Raw genomic sequence first — 21,200 nt, 5'->3', positions numbered from 1 at the left:
GAGTCTTGAAGGAAGCTAGGGAAGCCAGGAGATGAGGAGGGAGAGCATCTAGCCAATGCAGACATAGAATTGGGAGCTGGAAAATCTTGTTCTTCCATAGCAAGGAGAAAAGTAACACTGAATCATAGAGATCATGAAGTGCAAGGTAAAGTGACTAGAAAGACAGGAAGGGACCAATGTAAGGTCTTTAATTGACAAGAGCATTTTATAGTTGATCCAGGAGACAATGGAGAGCCACTAGAGTTTATTAGGTAGGGGTATGATGTGGTTAGCTCTGCCATGATAGGAAAATCACTTTAGCAGTTACAAAGTGGATTAGAGTAGAGATAGACTCCAGGCAAGGAGACCAAGCAAAATGTAATTATTATAGTTCAAGTATGAAGTGATTTAGGGCCTATGCCAAGCAGAGTGACTGGGTGAGTGGAGAAAAATGAGATGTAAATCAGATATGTTATAAATGTGATCATATCAAGACTTGACCACAGAGTAGATATGTGAGGTGAATCCAAGTGAGGAGCTGAGATTGACACCAAGTTTACAAGCCTAGATAACTGAGAGAGTAGTGTTGACTTTCATAATAATAATAATAGGAAATTGAAAAGAGGGGGTAGGTTTGGTGGGAGGAGAAAGATGATTTTATGTTCTAGATGAATCAAATTTGAGATGCCTATGGGACACTCAACTTAAGATTTCCAAAAGTTAGACATGATGTGAGGCTAGAAGTCAAGAAAGAAATAAAAGTTATATAATGAGATTGTGTAGAAGGAGAAAAGAAGGTCATGGGAACATGCAGTGTTAATAGACATAGGCCAAGTGGAGATATAGTAAAGGCTGCTGAAGGGCTGTCACAAAAACCTAGAGAGGATAAAGTATCAAAGAGAAGGTGACATCTCAGGGGCTGCAAAAAGATCCAGAATGTTGAGGATTGAGAAAAGACCATTAGCTCTGGCAACTGAGATCAATTTTGGAGGGAAGAGTTTGGGTTGGCTGATAAGGTCAGAAGAAGTCAGATTGCAGAGGGTTTAAAAGAGGGTCAGAGGAGGGTATGTAGAAGCATCTTGTATGAATAGTGTTACCAAGGATTATAGCTGAGAAGAGAGGTAGCTGGGAGGGACAGTGGACAGAGCACCGGACTTGGAATCAGGAAGAAGCTTCAAGAGTTCAAATCCAGCCTCAGACACTTAAAGCTATGTGACCCTGAGCAAGTCTCTTTATCCTGTTTGTCTCAGTTCCTTTTACACATGAGCTGGAGAAGGAAATGACAAATCACTCCAGTATCTTTGGAAAGAAATCCCAAATTACCCATAACTGAGATAAAACGACAGTAACAATTAGTTGAGAGATTGAAAATTAGAGAAAGTGGAGATGATGGAAAGGGTTGTGATCAGAAGAAGATGGGAGGGAATAGGATCAAGAGTTCATATAGAGGGTTTGGGCTTGGAGAGGAACAGAAGTATCTCTTCAATTAACATAGGAATAAAAAGGAAATAGTGGGGCGGGGAAGCATCTGAGATTTACAAGATGAGGAGGGAAGAAGAGGGAACTCTTGGGGAATGGTCTCCAAGTCTTAATGGTCTTAAAGTAGGAAACAAGGTTCTCAAATGCGAATTCCATAAGGTCCTAGTCCCTTCTTCCCCAAGAATGGTGAGCATTTGCCAACTCCTGGAGTAATTTTTCAGCTCTCAGATCCTCCATATTGTGACAAAGTCTCTGAAGGCTTCCTGGGATCTCTCAGAGCCTGTTTCTTTAAAATTGATCAAGAAGTGGATTCTTTTAGAAATTTCCACTTTCCTTGACTCAAATAGAGTATAATGTAGACAGGGTTGGCTCTGTTCTCTAAGAAAAAATTCAGGAACCATGTGTTCCTTGAGTCTGCAAGCCCTCAGATTTTAGACATGAGTCATCGTCAAACTTTGTCAAAAAACTATTTCTACCCATCCCCCCCCTTGTTTTTGCCCTCCCAGATGTTCCCAAGCCAAAAAGGTGAACTCCCCCACCCTGCCAGTCACCCTAACCAAACATCAATTTGTAGAAGCATAGGGTCTCAGAATACAATGGATCCTCAGCAGTCATCTATTTCAAACCAGAACCAATCAATCAGGAATTTCCTCTGTAATATGGTATAGAGGCAACATGGTAGAGCATTGAACTTGGTGTCAGGAAGACATGGATTCAAATCACTTACTAGCTATGTGACCCCAGCTAAGTTATTTTATTGCTCTATGCTTCAGTTTCCTCATCTTTAAAATGAGGAAGTCAGTCTCAATGGTTGTAGTATCATCCAACCTCTTCTAGAAGACCACCCTTGATAGAGGACTTACCCTATAAGGCAACCCTCTGAAACTCTTACTTGATGCTCCTAGTTATGATTTCTAACCTACTCTCTGAGCAATCCTTATAAGGCCAGCATTATCCTAGACCACTCTGGAAGGTAAAGATAAAACATGATCCCTGACCTCAAGGAATTCAAAGAATTATTGCAGAGACAAGATCAATAAGCACACAAATGTTAACTTGAGACTATAATAATTTTAATACATAATCTAATATCTAACTTCAAATTCTGTGGTTCAAATAAATATTGTAAGAATCAAGAGGTGAGAAAAGAAAGCAGGGGAAACTGTAATATAATTAACAAAGCATAGAATTTGAAGTCAAAATACTTGGATTTAAATGTCAGTTTTGCTGTACTACAGGGGCCAAGCCACAACTTGTCTGCTTTCTTTGTCTCTAAATGGCAAGATTTGACTAGATGATTTCTAAGGTTTTTTCCTAGATCTAAATCATATGAGATCTGGAGGAGGCATCTCCATCTTAGCCTAGGAGGATGAATGAGAGTTAGATAAGTGAAGAGAAAGGACATTCCTAAACAAAAGTAAAGAGAAAGGACATTCCTAAACAAAAGAGGATTGCATTAAAAAAAAAAGATCTAGAAGTGAGAATGAGCACAAGCATTCAAGGTCAGTGACATGATGAGGGATGTTTGCTTCCAGGCTCCTCCCTCTTACATTATATACATGCACACTACATATATAATATATATATATATCAAATATACACCAAAAATACCACATAGACATTTCTATATCATGCACATATGCACATACACTTTGTATGTGTATGCATATGACATAAGTAAATTCACATTTTGCATCACACTTTTTATACCCCATACATTTTTATATATGTGTGTGTGTACTCAAGCATTCACATATTTATAATATACATACTGAGCAATAAATTGTATGTGTACATTAAATTCATACATGACACTTGCATACAGTACAGATACTCATATACTTAAACTTGGGAGTTCAGTCAATCTAGGGGGTCTACCATAAATAACCAATAACCCGAGAAAAGTTCTTGTTGTAGTTAACCATAGAGGGGTATGCAAATGAAATGACAGTCACATTTAGAGATACCAAAAATCTCCACAAAATCCAGGATGGTCCATATAGCACCTTAGATTCAGGGCTTCTGTAAATAGCTAGCACCAACATAGCCCTATCTTTGGGACCTAAGGACTAGATAGAATGGTTTAGGGCCCTTGAGGAGGGAGAGAGGGAAAGAGGGACCCCGGGGTCAGCATTGAAGAGCACTGTCCTGGATGATTGTTAGACAAACATAGATATAATGTGGATAGAGAAGGAACAGATAGACATCCATAGGTGAAAAAAAAGGATAGATATAAAGAATAGATAGGTATCCAGAAGAAAAATATAGAATAGATAGATATTATAGGTAAAGAAAGAAAAACAGATGGATAGAGAAATTATCCATACATAGATACAAAGAAGATAAATAAATATCCATAGGTAAAATGATAGTTATCTATAGGTAAAAAGATAGAGAGGTAGATAGATATCAAAGGCAGCAAGATAGAGCAGTTATAAGAATTTACCATGTGAAGTCAGTCTCTCCCCTCAAGGAGGTTAACATTCTAACAGAAAAAAAACAACATTGGCAAAACTCCTCTGTGACCGAAGAGAAGTTTAGTACTACTGGTACCCCCAATTATCATTTTTTCTTGAGGAAATGACCTTTGCCCAGATTTTTTGGGCAGATAGTGATTATCTTTGGAGATTGCTCCTAGAAGACTCACACCTATCTACAGTAAAAATGTCTCTTGACTCAAATGAAAAGTTTCCCTTTGAGATTTCCTCTACTAGAGCTATATAGGTAATTCCAACACAAAACTAAATGCTAAATACACATCACAAAACTCCAAAATTCTTATCACAACTGCCTGTGACATCTATTTTTTTTTATTTGTTCTATTTCCTCCTAGATTATAAACTCCTTGAGGGCAGGAACTCCATATTAGCCAATCTGTTCCTCTGAGCTAACTGATATCTCTTCGGGACCTAGTACATCATAGGTCCCTATTAAATGTTTGTTGAATAAATAAATGAATTTTGTCCTGTCCCTAAGTATCAGGATTGGAAAAGGACCTTCCCTTGAGAATAATACTACTCCATCTGGTTTTGGGGGTTCAGTAAAAGATAATTTCATTCCATTCAATTCAACACACATTGAGAAGATGAAAAGATCTGAGGCCCCTTGAGTGAGAAGGTCTAGCCCAAATCCTAGCTTGGTCTCTTATCCCTATAACCTTAAGCAAGTGACCTCACCTTGGGAGCTTCTGTCTGCACTACCTTAAAATGAGCCTTTAAACTAAAAGATCTCCTGGTTCCTTTCCAGTCCCACAAACTATGACCTTTTAGTACCCATTTTTACATAGCATTATGCTAAGTAGAAACAACTGGGTGATACCAGACTGTAATGAGGAAGACTAAGTGAAAATCTGACTTCAAACATGTACTTGTGTGACCCTGGGCAAGTCACTTAACCCCTGTTTGCCTCAGTTCCCTCAAAAATGGGGGATAATAATCTCTATCTCCCAAGGTCATGAAAATCAAATGAGATATTTGTAAAGGACTTAGCATAGTGTCTGGCTATTTTTATTATTATTATGACCATCATCATCATCATCATGATAAATTTGTGAAGGATCTTCTAGAACTTAGGACAGTAGACACTTCTTTCCTTTTCAGTCATAGGGAAGATAAGAGAGATGAAATGAAACAATCTAGTAGAGGGATACAACTCATATACAAATAATAATCAAACAAAACATCCATGAGAAGATTGTATCATTACATCAGAGAAGTGCAGAGTGCTACATGAAATGTGAGGTGAGGAGAGGTCAGTACTGTGAGGACGAAAGGAAACTTCATACAAGAGGTATCTGAGTAAGGATTGAAAAGATGAATAGGATTTCAGAAGATGACAATGGAAATGAGAGCCTCTGAAGTATAAAGTATCATAGGCAAAGACAGAAACATGACAGCGCAGAGGAGCACTGTAAATGGTTCAGTTTGACATGAGAAGAGGAGGGCATTAGGACAAAAGATGAAAAAGTGAAGGTAGCACCAGATTATAGAGGGCCTCAAATGTCAGGCTAAGAAGTTTGGACTTTATTAAATGGACAGCAACCTGATGAAGAGTTTATTCAGAGGAATGATATACAGGTTCTGAGCATAAGGAAGATTAGTCTTGGTACCTATATAAAGGATGGAAACAGCCGTGAATAGCATCTGTTCTTTGCCAACTTGATTTGTTCTGGAGAAGGGAGAAATAGTTAGAGAGAGATAGAGACAGACAGAGAAACAGAGAAGAGAGATGAAGACTGAGAAAAGATAGAGGGCTGATTCTCAGAGAGGTCTTCCCTCATACCAGGTGTGTGTATCTGTGTATCTGTCTGTTTGTGTGTGTGTGTCTATCTGTGTCTGTGTTTGTGTGTTTCAGTGCGTGTCTGTAGATATTCAGATGTGTGCTTGAGTAAGTGTGAATGTGAAAAAAAATCGCTTCTGGAGCCTGTCCCCCTCTGTCTGCCCATCCAGGTTATACCTCGCTGCAGGATGAGCTGCTCTCCCCGGCTTCCCTGCATTACACGCTGCCCTCTCCCTTGCGTGTAGATCAATATTGGAACGAGGTGGCCATCATTGACGCCATCCCCATGGCCCCCACGGAGCACGATGCCCTGATGGAAATGTCGGACATGCAGGTGTGGTCCTCCGGCCTCACCCCTTCCCTGGTCACCGCAGAAGATTCCTCTCTCGAGTGTAGCAAGGCAGAGGACTCTGATGCCACAGGAGAGTGGAGGCTGCCAGGACCACTCCTAGAAGACCCCCAGGGCCCTGACCAGCTGGGCTCTCTAGAGCTCGTGGAGGACGACACAGTGGATTCAGATGCCACAAATGGCCTTATCGATTTGCTTGACCAGGAAGAAGGTCAGAGGTCAGAAGAGAAGCTGCCAGGTGGTGAAAGACAGGATGAGTCTGCCGGCAAGGGATGGGATTCAGAGCATGAAGTGTCTCTTCTTTCAGGCCAGCAGAGAGTCCAAGCCCGAATAACAGAATCCCCCACCGTGAGTCGAGTAATGGAGAAGAGCCAAGACAGGTAAGTGGTATTTCTGCCACTTCAGTTCCTGTCCTGAGACAACTGGTCCTAATGAGGGACCTGTCTGAGTACTTCAGAATGAGACAATGTGGAATAATGAAGACTAGACAAGGAAGCATATATCTGAACTCCTATTATCTATTAAGAACACCAGCAAATGACGAGGGCGGCTAGGTGGCGCAGTGGATAGAGCACCCGCCCTGGAATCAGAAGTGCCTGAGTTCAAATCTGACCTCAGACAATAATTACCTAGTTGTGTGGCCTTGGGCAAGCCACTTAACCCCATTTGCCTTACAAAAACCTAAAAAAAAAAAAACAAACAAAACACTAGCAGATGGAGAGAGCTGAAGCTGAGGTTAAAAAGACCTGAATTCAAATCTAGCCTCAGACATTTGCTAACTGGGCAACTCTAGGCAAAATCCTATTTGCCTCGGTTTCTTCTTCTGTAAAATGAAGATAATAAGAGCACCTCCTAGGGTGGTTGTGAGGATAAAATGGGATAATAACTGTAAAGTGTTTAGTTTAGTGTCTGACACATGGTTATATAAATGTTAGCTATTATTATTAAATATCATCATTGATATTAATAAAAATATTGATATTTATATTGTCAACTAATAGTGTTATTGATAAATGCATCCATATCATATTTATTCATAGACTTCCTAATTACTACTTATTGTTGACAATTATTACTATGATTAATGATGTATATACTATTATTAATATTAATTACCAGTTCTCCCCCTTCATTTATTATGTCAGATACACTCAATTTAATAGACTGTCAGGTGATTACTTTGTGAAGAATATTATGTTCTAGTTGCTAGGAGAGTTATATATAAGCAAGATGTCCCTGCCCTCAATAAGTTTATAATCGAGGGATTCAGAGAGAGAGAAAAATAACTGAATAACTTTATTACAGTATGAATAGTGCATAGAATGGGATTAGAAAATGAGAAAATGTGTTAGCTTAACTAAAAAAAAATCTTAATTTAGTTTATTACAAGGATTTAACCTAGAGATTATTAAAACTCAAGTCATGGAACTTTCTGCTGGCAACCACTGATATAGGGGAATTAGTTGCAATAAATTCTGCCCAAGATATTTTTATGGAAATGATGAAAACTGTAAATTCTGTCCTACCTTAAGTCACCTTGGTCCTTGAATCTGCAACTTTTATGTCTGCTAAATTTCTCTGGAATTATTAGATATTGGAAACTGTAAAATTGTACCTTATAACTGCTGAAAGAAGAAAACAAAGTGGGGGCGGGGGGTCCAAGGGGGAATTTATTCTCATTTCTATGCAGATGACTCCCGGGTCTATATATCTAGTCCTGATCTCTCTTTTGAATTCTAGTCTCTTTTCCTCAACTACTATTGAATCTTGAGGCAGTTGAGTGGGACACCAGTTAGAGCTAAAGTCAAGAAGACCTGAGTTCAAATCAGCTTCAGAGTTTCCTAAAATACATGGTCCTGGGCAAGACACTTCTGTTGCCTCTGCTTCTTCATCTGTAAATTGAGATAATCGGAGCACCTCCCTCCCAGGGTTAATTGAGATAATTGGAGCACCTACATCTCAGAGTTGATTATGAGAATCAAATGAGAGAATGTTTATAAAGCGCTTAAAAAAGTGAATGGCAAATAGTCACTTTTTGTTGTTCAGGGGTGTCTGACTTTCCATGACCCCACTGGGGGTTTTCTTGGCAAAGATACTAGAGTAGTTTGCTATTTCCTTCTCCAGTTCATTTTAAAAAAATGAGGAAATTTCAATATACAGCACTTTCATATATGCTTCTTTCTTTCCTTATAATGTGATAGGAAAAGGATCATTGTTAGAATCCCAACTCTGACACATGGTCTTGGGTAAGTCTTACCTCTGGGCCTCAGTTTCCCCAGATGTAAAATAATAATAGCAGTAATAACTAGTATGTATGTAGTACTTACTATGTGTCAAACCCTGTGCTAAGAACTTTACAATTACTCTCTCATTTGATCCTCACCAGGAGGTAAGTACTATTATTAGCATTTAAAACTAGAGAGCTGGACCAAATGACTTTGGAGGTCTGTTCCAACTCTGTCACTTTGATGGCTTGATCTTCTGGTTTCCTGTCAGATGATCATAGGCATCTCAAACTCAGCATGCCCTACAGGTCCTATTCCTCATGTCCTTACTTCTATCAAGGGCACCACCATTTTTCCATTCATTTCCAATCCCAGTCTCAAAATCCTTCTCTACCTTCCCCTTTTCCTCACCCTCTCTCAATATCCCATCAGTCTCCAAGTCTTGTTAGTTTTGCCATATCTGTCCCCTTATCAACCCTCTCATTTGGTCACCCCATTTCAAGGCTTCATGACCTTTTTCCTAATCTTTTTTTGTTTTGTTTTGTTTTTTTTGAAAGACAATGGAGTTAAGTGATTTGCACAAGGTCACACACCTAGGTAATTATTAAGTATCTGAGGCCAGATTTGAACTCAGGTCCTCCTGACTCCAGGGCCAGTGCTCTATCCACTGTGCCACCTTAACTAATCTATTGCCAGAACTTCCTGTTTGGATTCCCTGCCTCCATCTCTCCCAGCTTCCTAATTCATCCCTTACCTAGCTGTCAAACTGATAATCCTAAAGCTGTACCATGACCATGTCTAGAATGGTATTCCCTCTTCACTTCTTCTACTTAGACTATCTAGCTTCAGCTAGCTAGGGTGATTCGGTGGATAGAGAGCCAGTCCTGGAGTCAGGAGGACCTGAGTTCAAATTTGACCTCAGACATTTATCAGCTATGTGACCCTGGGCAAGTCACTTAATTCCAATTGCCTCCCAAAAAATTTCCTCCTTTGAGGTTCTGTCCACTTCCTACAGGAGGAGATGACCATCTTTCCCTGAAGTTCCTGGTTGTTAGCTCCCTCCACACTCCAAAATGATTTTGAATCTTCTTTGAACTGACTTATTCACATATGTGTTACTTCTCCCACCCAATAGAATGTAATGTCTCTAAGGTCAGGGACTTTTTTCAGTCTTGACTTTCTATCCCAAGCACCTAGAATAGTTCCTTGCACAGATATAGGTTTTTTTAAGTGGTTATTCAATGAAAGAATGATGAAAGAGACCAAGTGGAAAAGGAGAAGAGATTCAAAGTAAAACTCACTTCTGGTCACAAGTATTAGAAAATGTGAAGGAGAATACTAAAAGAAGAGAAGGTATAGTTTTTTTACATGTGATTGGAAAAAAATAAAAATTTAAATTTTTTTTAAATGACAAGAAGGATTTCAACAGGCAAATATAGGAGGAAATTATTATAGGCAAGTAAGAGCACAGGTAAGGGAGAGAGAAGGCTGAGATCAGGCTAACTAGTTCTTGTTATTCAGTCATTTAATAGTACTTGGGAAGTACTAACCCAAGAAACTACCTTGCTTCTGAAATAATAATTTTTTGTTGTTCAGTTATTTCAGATTCCTCATGACCCCATTGGTGGTTTTCTTGACAAAGATATCAGATTGATTTACCACTTCCTTCTCCAGATCATTTTACAGATGGGGCAAACAAGTGTGACTTGTCCAGGGTCACATACCTAATAAATGTCTAAGGTCAGATTTAACACAGATTTGCTTGACTCCAGTCCCAGTGCTCCATCCATTGTACCATCTAGCTGCCCCAAAATAATAACAACTAGTATTTATATAATACTTTAAGGTTTGCAAAGTATTTTACAAATGTTATCTCATTTAGTGCTCACAGTGAGTCTGAGGAGATGCTATCATCCCCATTATTCAGATGAAGAAATTGATACAAAAGCTAAGTGGCTTACCCAGAAAACAGCTAATAAGTATCTAAGGTTGGATTTGAACTCAGGTTTCTCCTGACGCCAAGTCCAAGCACTCTTATCTAATGTATCATTCTTCTATGGGAATGCTTCTACCCTCACCAAGGAAACAGAAATGAATATGAGGGGGAAAGGTTTATCTCCTCAAAAAGTCAGCTCAAAGCAGTGGGAAAAGTTGAATTTGGGGAACTGAACTCAAATCTCAGCTCAGGGTACGGTGTTTAGAGCATCAGGCCTGGAATCAGGAAGGTCTGAGTTCAAATTTATCTTCAGACATTTATCAACTGTGTGACCCTGGGCAAGTCACATAATTCTGTTTGCCTCAGTTTCCTCATCTGTAAAATGAGCTATAGAAGGATATGGCAAGCCATTCCTATACCTTTACCAAGAAAAACTCTTAATAGGCCTCAAAGAGTTAGACATGACTGAAACAATTCAACAACACTGACCTTAGGCAAATCAACTTGGCCTCTCTACCTTTAGCTTCCTCATCTCTATGATGAAGACAGACTACCCTTGAAGGTCCCTGGGTTTATGATCATCTTCTCATCAGTGTGTGTATATTGGGCATTCTTTTCAGAGATTTGTCTTTTAGTCTGATAACATAATATATCAAAAACATTTGTGAAGACCTATTGTTTTTATTTCTATTGGTAAATATCCAAGTTGGGATTCAAATCAGATCATTCAAACTTAATATTTTTTGCTTAGTAACACACTGTATGTTTTAGATAGGATAGAATTTTGAGAGTAAGGCAGTCATCTCTTAATGTAGGGCTTTTCTTTGGGATGACTGAGTATTCTTTGCTGAGATGGAATGCTGTATACTATATGTATGGCTAGCCAGGAAGTCCCAGAAAAGTGATTAGTATTGGTAATTTAAGAAAAAGGGATGTATTTGAATTCTGTAGAGTCCAAAGTTGTGACTCTGATTCTCCTCATTCATTTATTCACTCAGATTCATTTATTCATCCAATAGAATATTAGCTTCTTAAGGACAGGGATTGTTCTTCAGGGTTGTCTTTGGATTCCCAACCCATAACCCAGGGTCTTGCATACAGGAAACATGCAATAAATGCTTGTTGAATTGAACTATTTTTGAAACACTGACTGTATTCTCCAACCTTATTATGGTTATTATAGAGAAAACAAAATTTAAAATATGGTGCCTGGGGCAGCTAGGTAGCTCAGTAGATAGAGTCCTGGCCCCGGAGTCAGGAGTATCTGAGTTCAAATCTGGCCTCAGACAATAATTACCTAGCTGTGTGACCTTGGGCAAACCACTTAACCCCATTGCCTTGCAAAAAAACCTGAAAACAAAAAAAATATGATGCCTGTTCTTGAAACCTTATTGACATATACAAAAAAGAGTGACTAGCAAATGAATGGAACAGTTCCCCTTCTCCTGTTGGCTGTTTTCCTCAATTCATCCTAGAATTCCCTATATTCCTCAGCTCCCTCTGGAATAAGACATCTCACCTACTCATGTGGAACTTCTAGTGTCTCTATTCCCACTCTCAGGGTACCAGGCATAGTCACTGCCATTTATTTTCCTAACCCATGGGGATTAGGCTGGATACCCACAAAGGTCACTTCCAGTTCTGAGATGCTGTAATTATGTAGGAGGGAAGGAAACAAAGATTTATTAGATCTAACTCTATATCAGATGGACTGCTAGGTAGTAGAGTGGATAGAGTACCAGGAGTAGAGTCAGGAAGACCTGAGTTCAAATCTAGTCTCAGACACTTACTGTATGTAAAATGAACTGGAAAAGGAAATGGCAATCTACTACACTGCCTCTGCCAAGAAAACTCCAAATGGGGTCACAAAGAAACAACATACAACTGAAATGACTAAGCACCATGTACCAAACATTTTGCTAAGAGCTTCACACATAACTAAGATTGATGTTCCTATTTTCTGCATTTTATAGGTGAGGAAACTGAGGCATACAGAGATTTAGTGACTAGTTCAAGGTCACACAGCTAGTATTTATCCGAAGCTGTAGTTGATTCCAGGGCAGTGCTGTGAGCACTTTGGCTCCATCTAGTGGTGCTGATTCCATATTACATCGTTCCCAGTCAAGCTATCTCCCAACAGTTCATAGATTCAAGCAAGGTTCTGATTATTGTGGACAACTCTATGTTCCTTGCAACAGAAAAAATTAGGGTTGTTGTCTAACTAAATCCTCCTCCTTCCCCATTTGGATCACAGATCTTGTGGGACAATAAGGGGTTGCAAATTCTTTAGAAACTTGGAAGCAAAGTTTCTGTTTATATTTCCAAATGAGTCCTTTCGTGTAATTTGACCTGTACACAATAGATATTTCTATTTAAGGGATAAAAATGAGATGTTGGTGCACCCGACCCCCAAGGCAATTAGAGGGGGAAGTATAACATAGCATGCTGGACTTGGAGTTAGGAAGTCTTTGAGTTCAAAAAAGGCTATAGACACTAACTGTATAACCGTGGGCAAATCACTTAACCTCTGTCTGCCTCAGTTTCCTTAACTGTAAAATGTAAGTGGCTAGGTGACACAATGGATAGAGCATTGGTCCTAGAGTCAGGAAAACCTGAGTTCAAATTCATCTTCAGAGACCTTGAGCAAGTCCCTTAACCCCATTACCCTACAAAAAAGAAAAAAAAAAGATAATAATAGTACCTATCTCCCAGAGTTTGAAGATCAAATAAAATAACATTTTTAAAACACTTAGCACAATACCTGATTTATAATAATCACTTTAATGAAAAAGGTTTAATTTCTTCCTGTGAAAGGAAGAATGATTTTACAACAACTCATGTCATAGACCCTTAGAGTGAAAGGAAGTTCAGAGGTCTTTTCCTTTAACCCTTATTCAAATCATGAATTCCCCTCTACAACATTCCTTCCAAGTTATCTATCCACTGGTGATGAATAAGACTGCTAAGGCATTCCAATTCACTTCAGGAAAGTCTAATTGTTAAAAAAAAAAAAAAAGGTTTTTTCTTTCTTTCTTATTAAACCAAAATCTTCATCCCTACTCTTCCCATTATCATTCTTAGCTTCTGTTCTCTGGGACAAAGGAGAATTAAAGTGATCTCAGGCTCTGTTTGCTACACTCTTGGACAATAGCAACCAACTCAAAGAGCAACAAGGACACTGAACCAGACATAAGAATGCCTTGTTGTTATTCAATTGTTTTCAACCATGTCCAACTCTTTGTGACTACATTTGGTGTTTTCTTGGCAAAAATACTAGAGTAGTTTGCCATTTCCTTCTCCAGTTCATTTTACAGAAGAGGAAAGTAAAGCAAATAGAATTAGTGACTTGTCCAGGGTCACACAGCTAGGAAATATCCAAAGCCAGATTTAAACTCATGAAGTTGAGGCTTCCTGACTTCAGATCCATCTCTCTATTCACTGTTACCTAGATGCTGTGGGTTGTATATGTTTACTTAGAAAATGACACATACGTATGGATTTATTTTTAATTAATTCATATACACAATAAAATCTGATAAGAATTACTTTTACCTTGATTCTTCCCGTGTGTTATGGATCGCATACCTTTAACACTTCATCTCTAGGGGACCGCTAAGAATCTACTACAAGGACTATTACCAGTGATGTGTGATGTGTGTGTTAGCATACAATCTCAGTCCAAGTTTGGCTAGGTGTTTCCACCATTTTGAATGGGATAGGGCGGGTATCAGAAACAAGCAGCAATGTAACTATTCTGCTCTTTCTCTTCTCCAAACATTGCCTCCTAGTCTGGCCTCCAGAACAAAGGACTGGGACACAGATGGCTCTATCATCTCCTATCTGAAAGATGCAGCACAGAGCTCTTGGCAGGAGGATGCCACAGGGGGCCCACACTCGATCCAGAGAACAGTGACCACCATCTCCTCTGTAAAAGGCCTGGAACCCAGTGGGTCTCAGGAATATGAGAAGATCCTGCTGCCCACAGTAGAGCACATGCGAGTCGATTCATTGGAACAGTCGGAGTCTGAGAGCCCACTGACCAAAAGAGAGCAGAGACACCCACCTGTTGTGAGTCAGGGCTATGGAAAATGGACGGAAGAAGCTGAGAGTGCCTTCTCTAGGCTAGGCAAGGTAAGGGCGATGATAATGGTTGTCCTTCATTCTCAAAGAAGACCATGACATCAGGGAGGTGATGCCATGACAGGCACATGAATTGGATTTGTGTGAGGGGGTGCTGAGCTAAGTCACCTGCGTCACTTCCTTCTCCAGAGTCATCTGGGTCCAATGGCCAGATAGTAATCAATATGACTGGAGATGGTCCTGGATGCAAGGCAATCCAGGTTAAGTGATTTGACCAAGGTCACAGAGCTAATAAATGTCTGATGCTGGATTTGAACTACCATCCTCCTGACTCCAAGGCCAGTGCTCTATCCACTGCACCATCTAGACAGCTGGGCAGTTATAGCCTCTTGCTGGGTGTTCATATGGAACTTCCCAAACACAAAACCAAGCATTTTGTATTTAAATTTCCTTATTTAGAATTTTATAATTTTCCCCCTAATGTTGTTTCCCTCCCCTCCCCCAGTCCCCTCAGAAGATAGTCTTTACTTTGTTCCATAGTATACATTGATCTAAGTTAAATGTGATGAAAGAGAAATCATATCCTTAAGGAAGAAAAATAAAGTATAAGAGATAGAAAAATTATATAATAAGATAACTGGTGTTTTTTTAAATTAAAGGTAATAGATATTGGTCTTTAAAACCAAGCATTTCACTCAGTTTGCTCAATTATGGTTGGACTCCATTCAGTATGGAAGAAAGAAAATAAAGTTATTCTCCTCCTTTCTTTTTTGTTGACACCTATCAGGCAAGAGTAGTCACTGCTAAGTCATACCTGGTCAGTCCCCACCATAAGTATCTCTTCTCATTATCCTTTTTTTCTTCGCTATTTGTTCTTTCTTTCTCCTTCCTTCCTTCTTTCCTTCCTTCCTACCTTCCTTCCTACTTTAATTTCTTCCTACTTTTCTTTTTTTGCTTTCTTCCTTCCTTTTTCTTCCTCCTTCCCTCCCTTTTCCTTTTTTCCTTTTTCCACCTCATCCTTCCTTCTCTCTTCCTTCCTTCCTTTGTTTCTTCTCTCTCCTTCCTTTCCTTGCTTCTCTCCTTTCTTCCCTCTTCCTACCTCTCATCCTTCCTTGCTTCCTTCCTATCCTTTCTGCCTTCCTTCCTTCTTTCCTCCCTTCCTCTCTCCCTCCTTCCCTTTCTTCCTTCTTTTCTTTTTTCCTCTCTTCTTTCCTTTGTTATACATTCCTTCCTTTCTTTTTTGTTTTTTCTTTCTTCCTTCCTACATTTCTTCTTTCCTTATTTTTTGCTTCCTTTTTTCTTTCCTCCATTCCTTCCTTCTTTTTTCTACCTTCCTTGCTTCCCTCATTTTTACTTCCTCCTTTCTCTTTCCTTCTTTCTCACTTTCCTCTCTTTATTATAGACTTAGACATCCTAGCTGGAAGAGACCTTAGAAATCATCTATTCCAACCCCTGAATTTTATAGATTAAAAATAGTCATTTTCATCTTCCAAAGAAGTAAAGAACTTATCCTAGATCACACAGCTGGCAACTAACTGAGCTGGGATCTGAACTCCACCCTTCTGTCTCTAAACGTAATGTTATTTCCACTATACTATTTTTATCTGTTATTCTTCTCTCCCTTTTCCTAACTCTTCCTTGCCTTGGGCCTGTCAGTCTCCCTGGGTTACTACTTAATAGGTCCCCAAAGGGGGGGGGGGTAGGTTCCAAGATAATCCCAGATTCCTGGCTCTGAGAACCAGCCAGAAGTTAAATAGTTTTATTTAGAATGCTGTCCTGCCAAATATGTGAGTGTTGGACTAGCTGCTGGTCTCCATTTATAACACTGATCTACCACCCTGCATTCTCCCTAATTAGGTTTCTGCTGTACTCCAAAAACCCTTAGCCCCTCCCCCCACCTCCCCACCCAGCCTCTCACAGAAAGGAATAAGAAGGGAGCTTCCAGGAATGGACACAGCCTCAGTCGGGTTTGAGAAAGAGAAAGAAACCTACCCTCTGACCATCAGAGGACCTTGCAGTCCCCAGAAGCGGGATTGTTTATCTGAGCCTTATGGACTCTTTGGAAGAAGATATTTAGATGGAGGGAAATTACATATTTTCACTAACTTTTGGTTTCCTTTTTTTGATTTTATGTATTTTGTTCTATGTATTTGAAAACATGATTCTGAGAAGTATGTAGGTTTCACCACACTGACTGTCAAAGGGAGCTGAGATACACAAAAGGTCAAGAATACTAATCCTAGAGCATAGGAATGGTGATCTTGGGAAAAAGAGAGGAGGTAGAATTGTTACATGGATCACAGGACCAAAGGATCATTAAAATTTAGGACTGGAAGACTCTTAGAGGTCATTTAGTCCAAAGAATCTTAATCTGAGGTCCATAGAACTTTCAAGGAGTCTGCAGATAGATTCCAGGGAGTTCTTGAACATAGATAGAAGAAAAAATTGCATCTTCATTTTCACTATTTTGTTGTTGTTGAGTCTTTTCAGTTGCATCTGACCATTCATGACCCCATTTGGGGTTTTCTGGACAAAGATACTGGAATGGTTTGCCATTTCCCTCTCCAATTCATTGTATAGATGAGGAATCTGAATCAGATAGAAGTTAATTGACTTGCCCAGGATCACTCAACTATTAAGTGTCTGGGGTTGGTTTTTGTATACAGGTCTTCCTTACTCCAGGGCTGACTCTCTGTGCATTGTGTCATCTAGCTGCCCCACATATCTAATATCAAGAGCTGGGCTTTAATAAATCCACAAAATTAAAATTAGGAAGGAACCTAAAAGAACATCTTATCCAACTTATAGATGACAAATGGAGGTTCAAAGAGGATATTCCCAAAAATCACATAGACAATAGAGCATTCCAATCCCAATCCCAATCCTCTGACTTAAAATTCAAATGGTTTTTTTTCTGGCTCCTCAACCCTGTATTCTTCCCCCTCTAAACTGTCTCAAAAAGATAAATGCCTATTGTATAGGGTAAGGATATTTGAATTGAAAGTAGTGGTATTTTTTGGTTACCTGTGCACACATGTTGTGTGGTTACAAAAGAAATCCATACTCAGTCTCTGCTCTCTGATATCTTGTGGTCAAAAAGGGCATGAGATTGGGACAGCTAAGTGGTGCAGTGCATAGAACACTGGTCCTGGAGTTAGGAGGGCCTGAGTTCAAATCCAGCCTCAGACTCTTAATACTTACTTAGCAGTGTGTCCTTGGGCAAGTCACTTAACCCCATTACCTTGCACAAAAAAAGACATAAGATGAACAGAAATTTTAAACCTATTTGATTCAATTCAACTAACACTGATTAGGCACCTTCTATAAACTTAGCCCTAGGAGAATACAAAAAAAATGAGAATAAAAACAAACTCTTCAAAGAGCTTAAATTCTACTGGGATGTATGTGAGCAACAGCCAACAGTTCTATACCTCTTTAAAGGTTTGCAAAGCACTTTGTGACTATTGTCTCATTTGAGCCTTACAAAAACCCTAGGAAGTAGGGAAGGAGGGGAAATGAGAGGAAGAGGAGGTTGAAAAGAAGAAAAAGGGAGGAGGAAGAAGAAGAAGAAGAAGAAGAGGAGAACAAAAAGGAAGGAGGAGGAGAAGAGAAGGAGGGAGAGGAAAAGAAGGAAGAGAAGAGGAGGCAAGAGAAGAGGAGGAGGAGAGGAAGAGAAGGAGAAGAACAAAGAAGAGGAAGAAGAAGAATAAAAAGAAAGATAAAAAGAGAGAAAGGAAAAGAAAGGAAGAAGATGAGGAGAAAGAAGAAAAAGAGGAAGAAGAGAAGGAAAAAAGGAAATAAACAAAGAGGAAGAACAAGAGGAAGAAGAAAGGAGAAAAGAACGAGCATATACTACCTACTACTGGGCTAACCACTTTAAAAATATTATCCAATTTGGTCTTCACAATGATCCTGGGAAGTATTATTATCCTCATTTATAAAAGAGAAAACAGAGGCAGACAGAGGTTAAGTGTCTTTCCCAGGTCATACTCCTAAGGTATACTACTTCCTAGGTCACTACTAAGTATGTGAATTTGAACTCAGGTCTTCTAGATTCCCAGTCTATCATTTTTATCCAGTGCATAACTTACCTGCCTCCCAAGGTAAAGGGAAGCACTACCAAGTAGAATAGGAAATGCCTCATATGGAAAAGGGCCTTAAACAAAGTTTTCAATGACACCAGGGATTCCAGGAAGCAGAAGTGAAAAAATGAGAACATTCCAGTCATGGGGCAAAGGCCCAGTAGGGGCAGAAGGACAGAGAACAGGCTAATTTCCCATTAGAAGTAAGTTCCTGTAGGGCAGGGATTGTCTTTTGCTTCTTTTTTTGCCTTACTCAGGAAGAGTAAGGGAAAATCTGAAAGAAGAAGGTGAAAAAAGAGGCATCAATTAAATAAAGTATTTCTATGATATGCAACGTTGAAAGGTAGACAGGGAATAGTGAAGCAAAACCACTGCCCTTCTAGGTCAAGGGGAATCACCCCCTCTCTTCCACTTGGCCCAGCTGCTTGGACTAAGTTTTCTAAAGTATTCACTTATATTAATCAGTTGCTCCCTGGGGTTATTTTTAAAACGAACCCTGAAATTCTAAGTCCTACTCAAAGCCTTCAGCTCTGGTGATAAATGGGAGAGTTTCTATCACCACAGCAACCTTAAAAAAAATGTCACCAGATGCATATTCTGACTTGATTTTCTCTCAAGTTCCTAAATTTTCCATCTATGAAGAGCCTCTCCCCACCTCAAGCCAGCCCTCTCTTTGGCAAAAGGTGTCCTAGCACTCATCTAGCATCAGGAAAGACTCCTAAAAGAAAAACAATTCAGTAAGACCCTCATCTACTGGTCCTGGGAGAAGAGGAAAGGGTGGAGAAGCCAGGAGTGTCACTTTATTGGGCATGAGTGACTTTGACAGGCGTGTCCAGCTCAGAGGACAGCTGCACCTGCCCACTTCCTTCTTGCCCAAATGAACAGCCCCAGCTGCTGGTATGCAAGGGCTAAAATTACAGGGCCCTGATGTCACCCTTGGGCCCAGCCTGAGATGGCTATTCACAGACCCGGGACTGCTCCAGCTCTAGGGGCTCCTTTCCTAGCTTTCCTGAAGTCTCATATCCCCCAAAAGAACTAGATGAAGCCCCTAGTGAGCCTGTGAACCCCAGGAGAGAATGAGAAGGCAGACACCCTCTGCAGATGGGCCACTGGCACCATTCAGCACCCACGGGCTGGGTCAGTGAAGAGGCAGCAAGGATGTGGACCTTTGTTATCCAGCTCTTGGTCACATTGGTGCTGCTAAGCTTTTTCCTGGTCAGCTGTCAGAATGTTATGCACATCGTCCGGGGTTCTCTGTACTATGTGCTGAAGCATTTACATCAGGAGCTGGACAAGGAGCTAGGGGAGGACGGAGGCCTGAGTGACGACGAGGAATCCGTCTCTACCAGGGTGGTGAGGCGTCGGGTCATTCTGAAGGTAAAGGCTAGGTGGAGGGGCAGGGAGAGCCCCTGCAAGAGCAGGGGTCAGAAGAGGCATCCACAGGGACTCAGGTGAAAAGGAGAGGTCTTGGCAGAAGTCTTAAGAAACCCCCAGGAGGAAAGCCCAAGTGTCAGAAGAGAGAAGGGCAAAGAGAGAGAGAGAGAGAAGCCCTCTTAGTGGCTGTGATTTCCCATTAGGGAAATGGTACAGTCAGAGTGGCCCCAAGCCTAGGTGGTGGAGAGTGTAAGGTAGTGGAAAATGGCACCAGATCAGAAGTCAGATGTCTGGGTTCTGGTCCCAAGCCTATCACTTATCTATCAACTTGCTTGGGCAAATATCACTCAGCCTCATAGATTCCTAAATTATTAGAATGTTATTAAGTTCCTGGAATACAGGGATTATTAAGGTTAGATTGTTGGGGTTTTTTGTTTTTTTCCCCAGCCTAGTACCCTCATCCTTTTCTGGGAGAACAGACCAATAATTTCCCTGGTTTTGAGAACTCTCAGAGAGAAAACTCCATCAGTGTAGCATCTGCTCTAATATTTAATCAATAGTTGCCTAGGTATACTAAGAGATTAAAGGACTAGATCAGAATCACATAGTCAGGATGTATCTGAGGCAGACCTAGGCCCAGTGTTTTCTCTTACTTTGCACACTCTCAATTGATGATTGTAATTGAGGATAACCTAACTCACCCAGTCCAACCCACACCCACACCCTTACTTAGGTATAGAAACTATGTCCTGAGATTTGATCACCTTTAAAATAGGGATAATAATGTTCTTCTGACTACTTCTGAGGGCTGTTGTGAGGTTCAGATGAGATAAGATATGTAAAAGTACTTTGTAAAACAGTAATGTTTCAAATGCTTTTAAACCAGAGTTCTTTAATCTCTTTTTGTGTCATGAACTTTTCTGGCAGTCTAGTCAACTCTTCTGGACCCTTTCTCCAAATATTATTTTTAGATGTGAAAGATAAAATAACATAAGCATGCAAAAGAAACTAATTCTATTGAAATACCATTATCAATTTTTAAAGTTTTTCTTATTGGAACAGCTAGGTAGCACAGTGGATAAAGCACCGGCCCTGGAGTCAGGAGTACCTGGGTTCAAATCCGGTCTCAGGCACTTGATAATTACCTAGCTATGTGGCCTTGGGCAAGCCGCTTAACCCCATTGCCTTGCAAAAATGTAAAAAAAAAAATTATTCATTTAGAACTTAAATATACAAAGACCAAAAAAAAAAGAGAACATTTCCATGTATACAACACAACAAAAAAGAGAGGATTCAATACAAAACCATAAATTTCCATTTCAGACTGTTTACTTTTGAAAAAAAAAAGTAATGTAATAAAATTACACATTGTTTTCAAAGCTATCCTGATTTTCTGTGCTTTCCTTCTGTTTTCTGTG

General features: G+C 39.9%; 1 protein-coding gene across 10 annotated transcripts in view; it reads left to right on the top strand.

The window, feature by feature from the left end:
* The window catches only part of ANK1 (ankyrin 1), a 189,377-nt gene that overhangs the window by 152,583 nt on the left and 15,594 nt on the right, over positions 1 to 21,200 (top strand). For 8 of the 10 annotated variants that reach the window (XM_074209011.1, XM_074209009.1, XM_074209008.1 and 5 more), the window contains 2 exons: positions 5,907 to 6,465; positions 14,035 to 14,377. In XM_074209011.1, coding sequence (XP_074065112.1) covers positions 5,907 to 6,465; positions 14,035 to 14,377 — 902 coding nt within the window. Of the gene's footprint in view, positions 1 to 5,906; positions 6,466 to 14,034; positions 14,378 to 16,011; positions 19,786 to 21,200 lie in introns of those variants that run through there. The other 2 variants (XM_074209014.1, XM_074209013.1) reach the window with 2 other exon arrangements.

Source organism: Macrotis lagotis, chromosome 1 (assembly GCF_037893015.1).
Source record: "Macrotis lagotis isolate mMagLag1 chromosome 1, bilby.v1.9.chrom.fasta, whole genome shotgun sequence".
Taxonomy (NCBI): Eukaryota; Metazoa; Chordata; class Mammalia; order Peramelemorphia; family Peramelidae; genus Macrotis; species Macrotis lagotis.
This window is presented reverse-complemented; position numbering and strand designations above follow the sequence as displayed.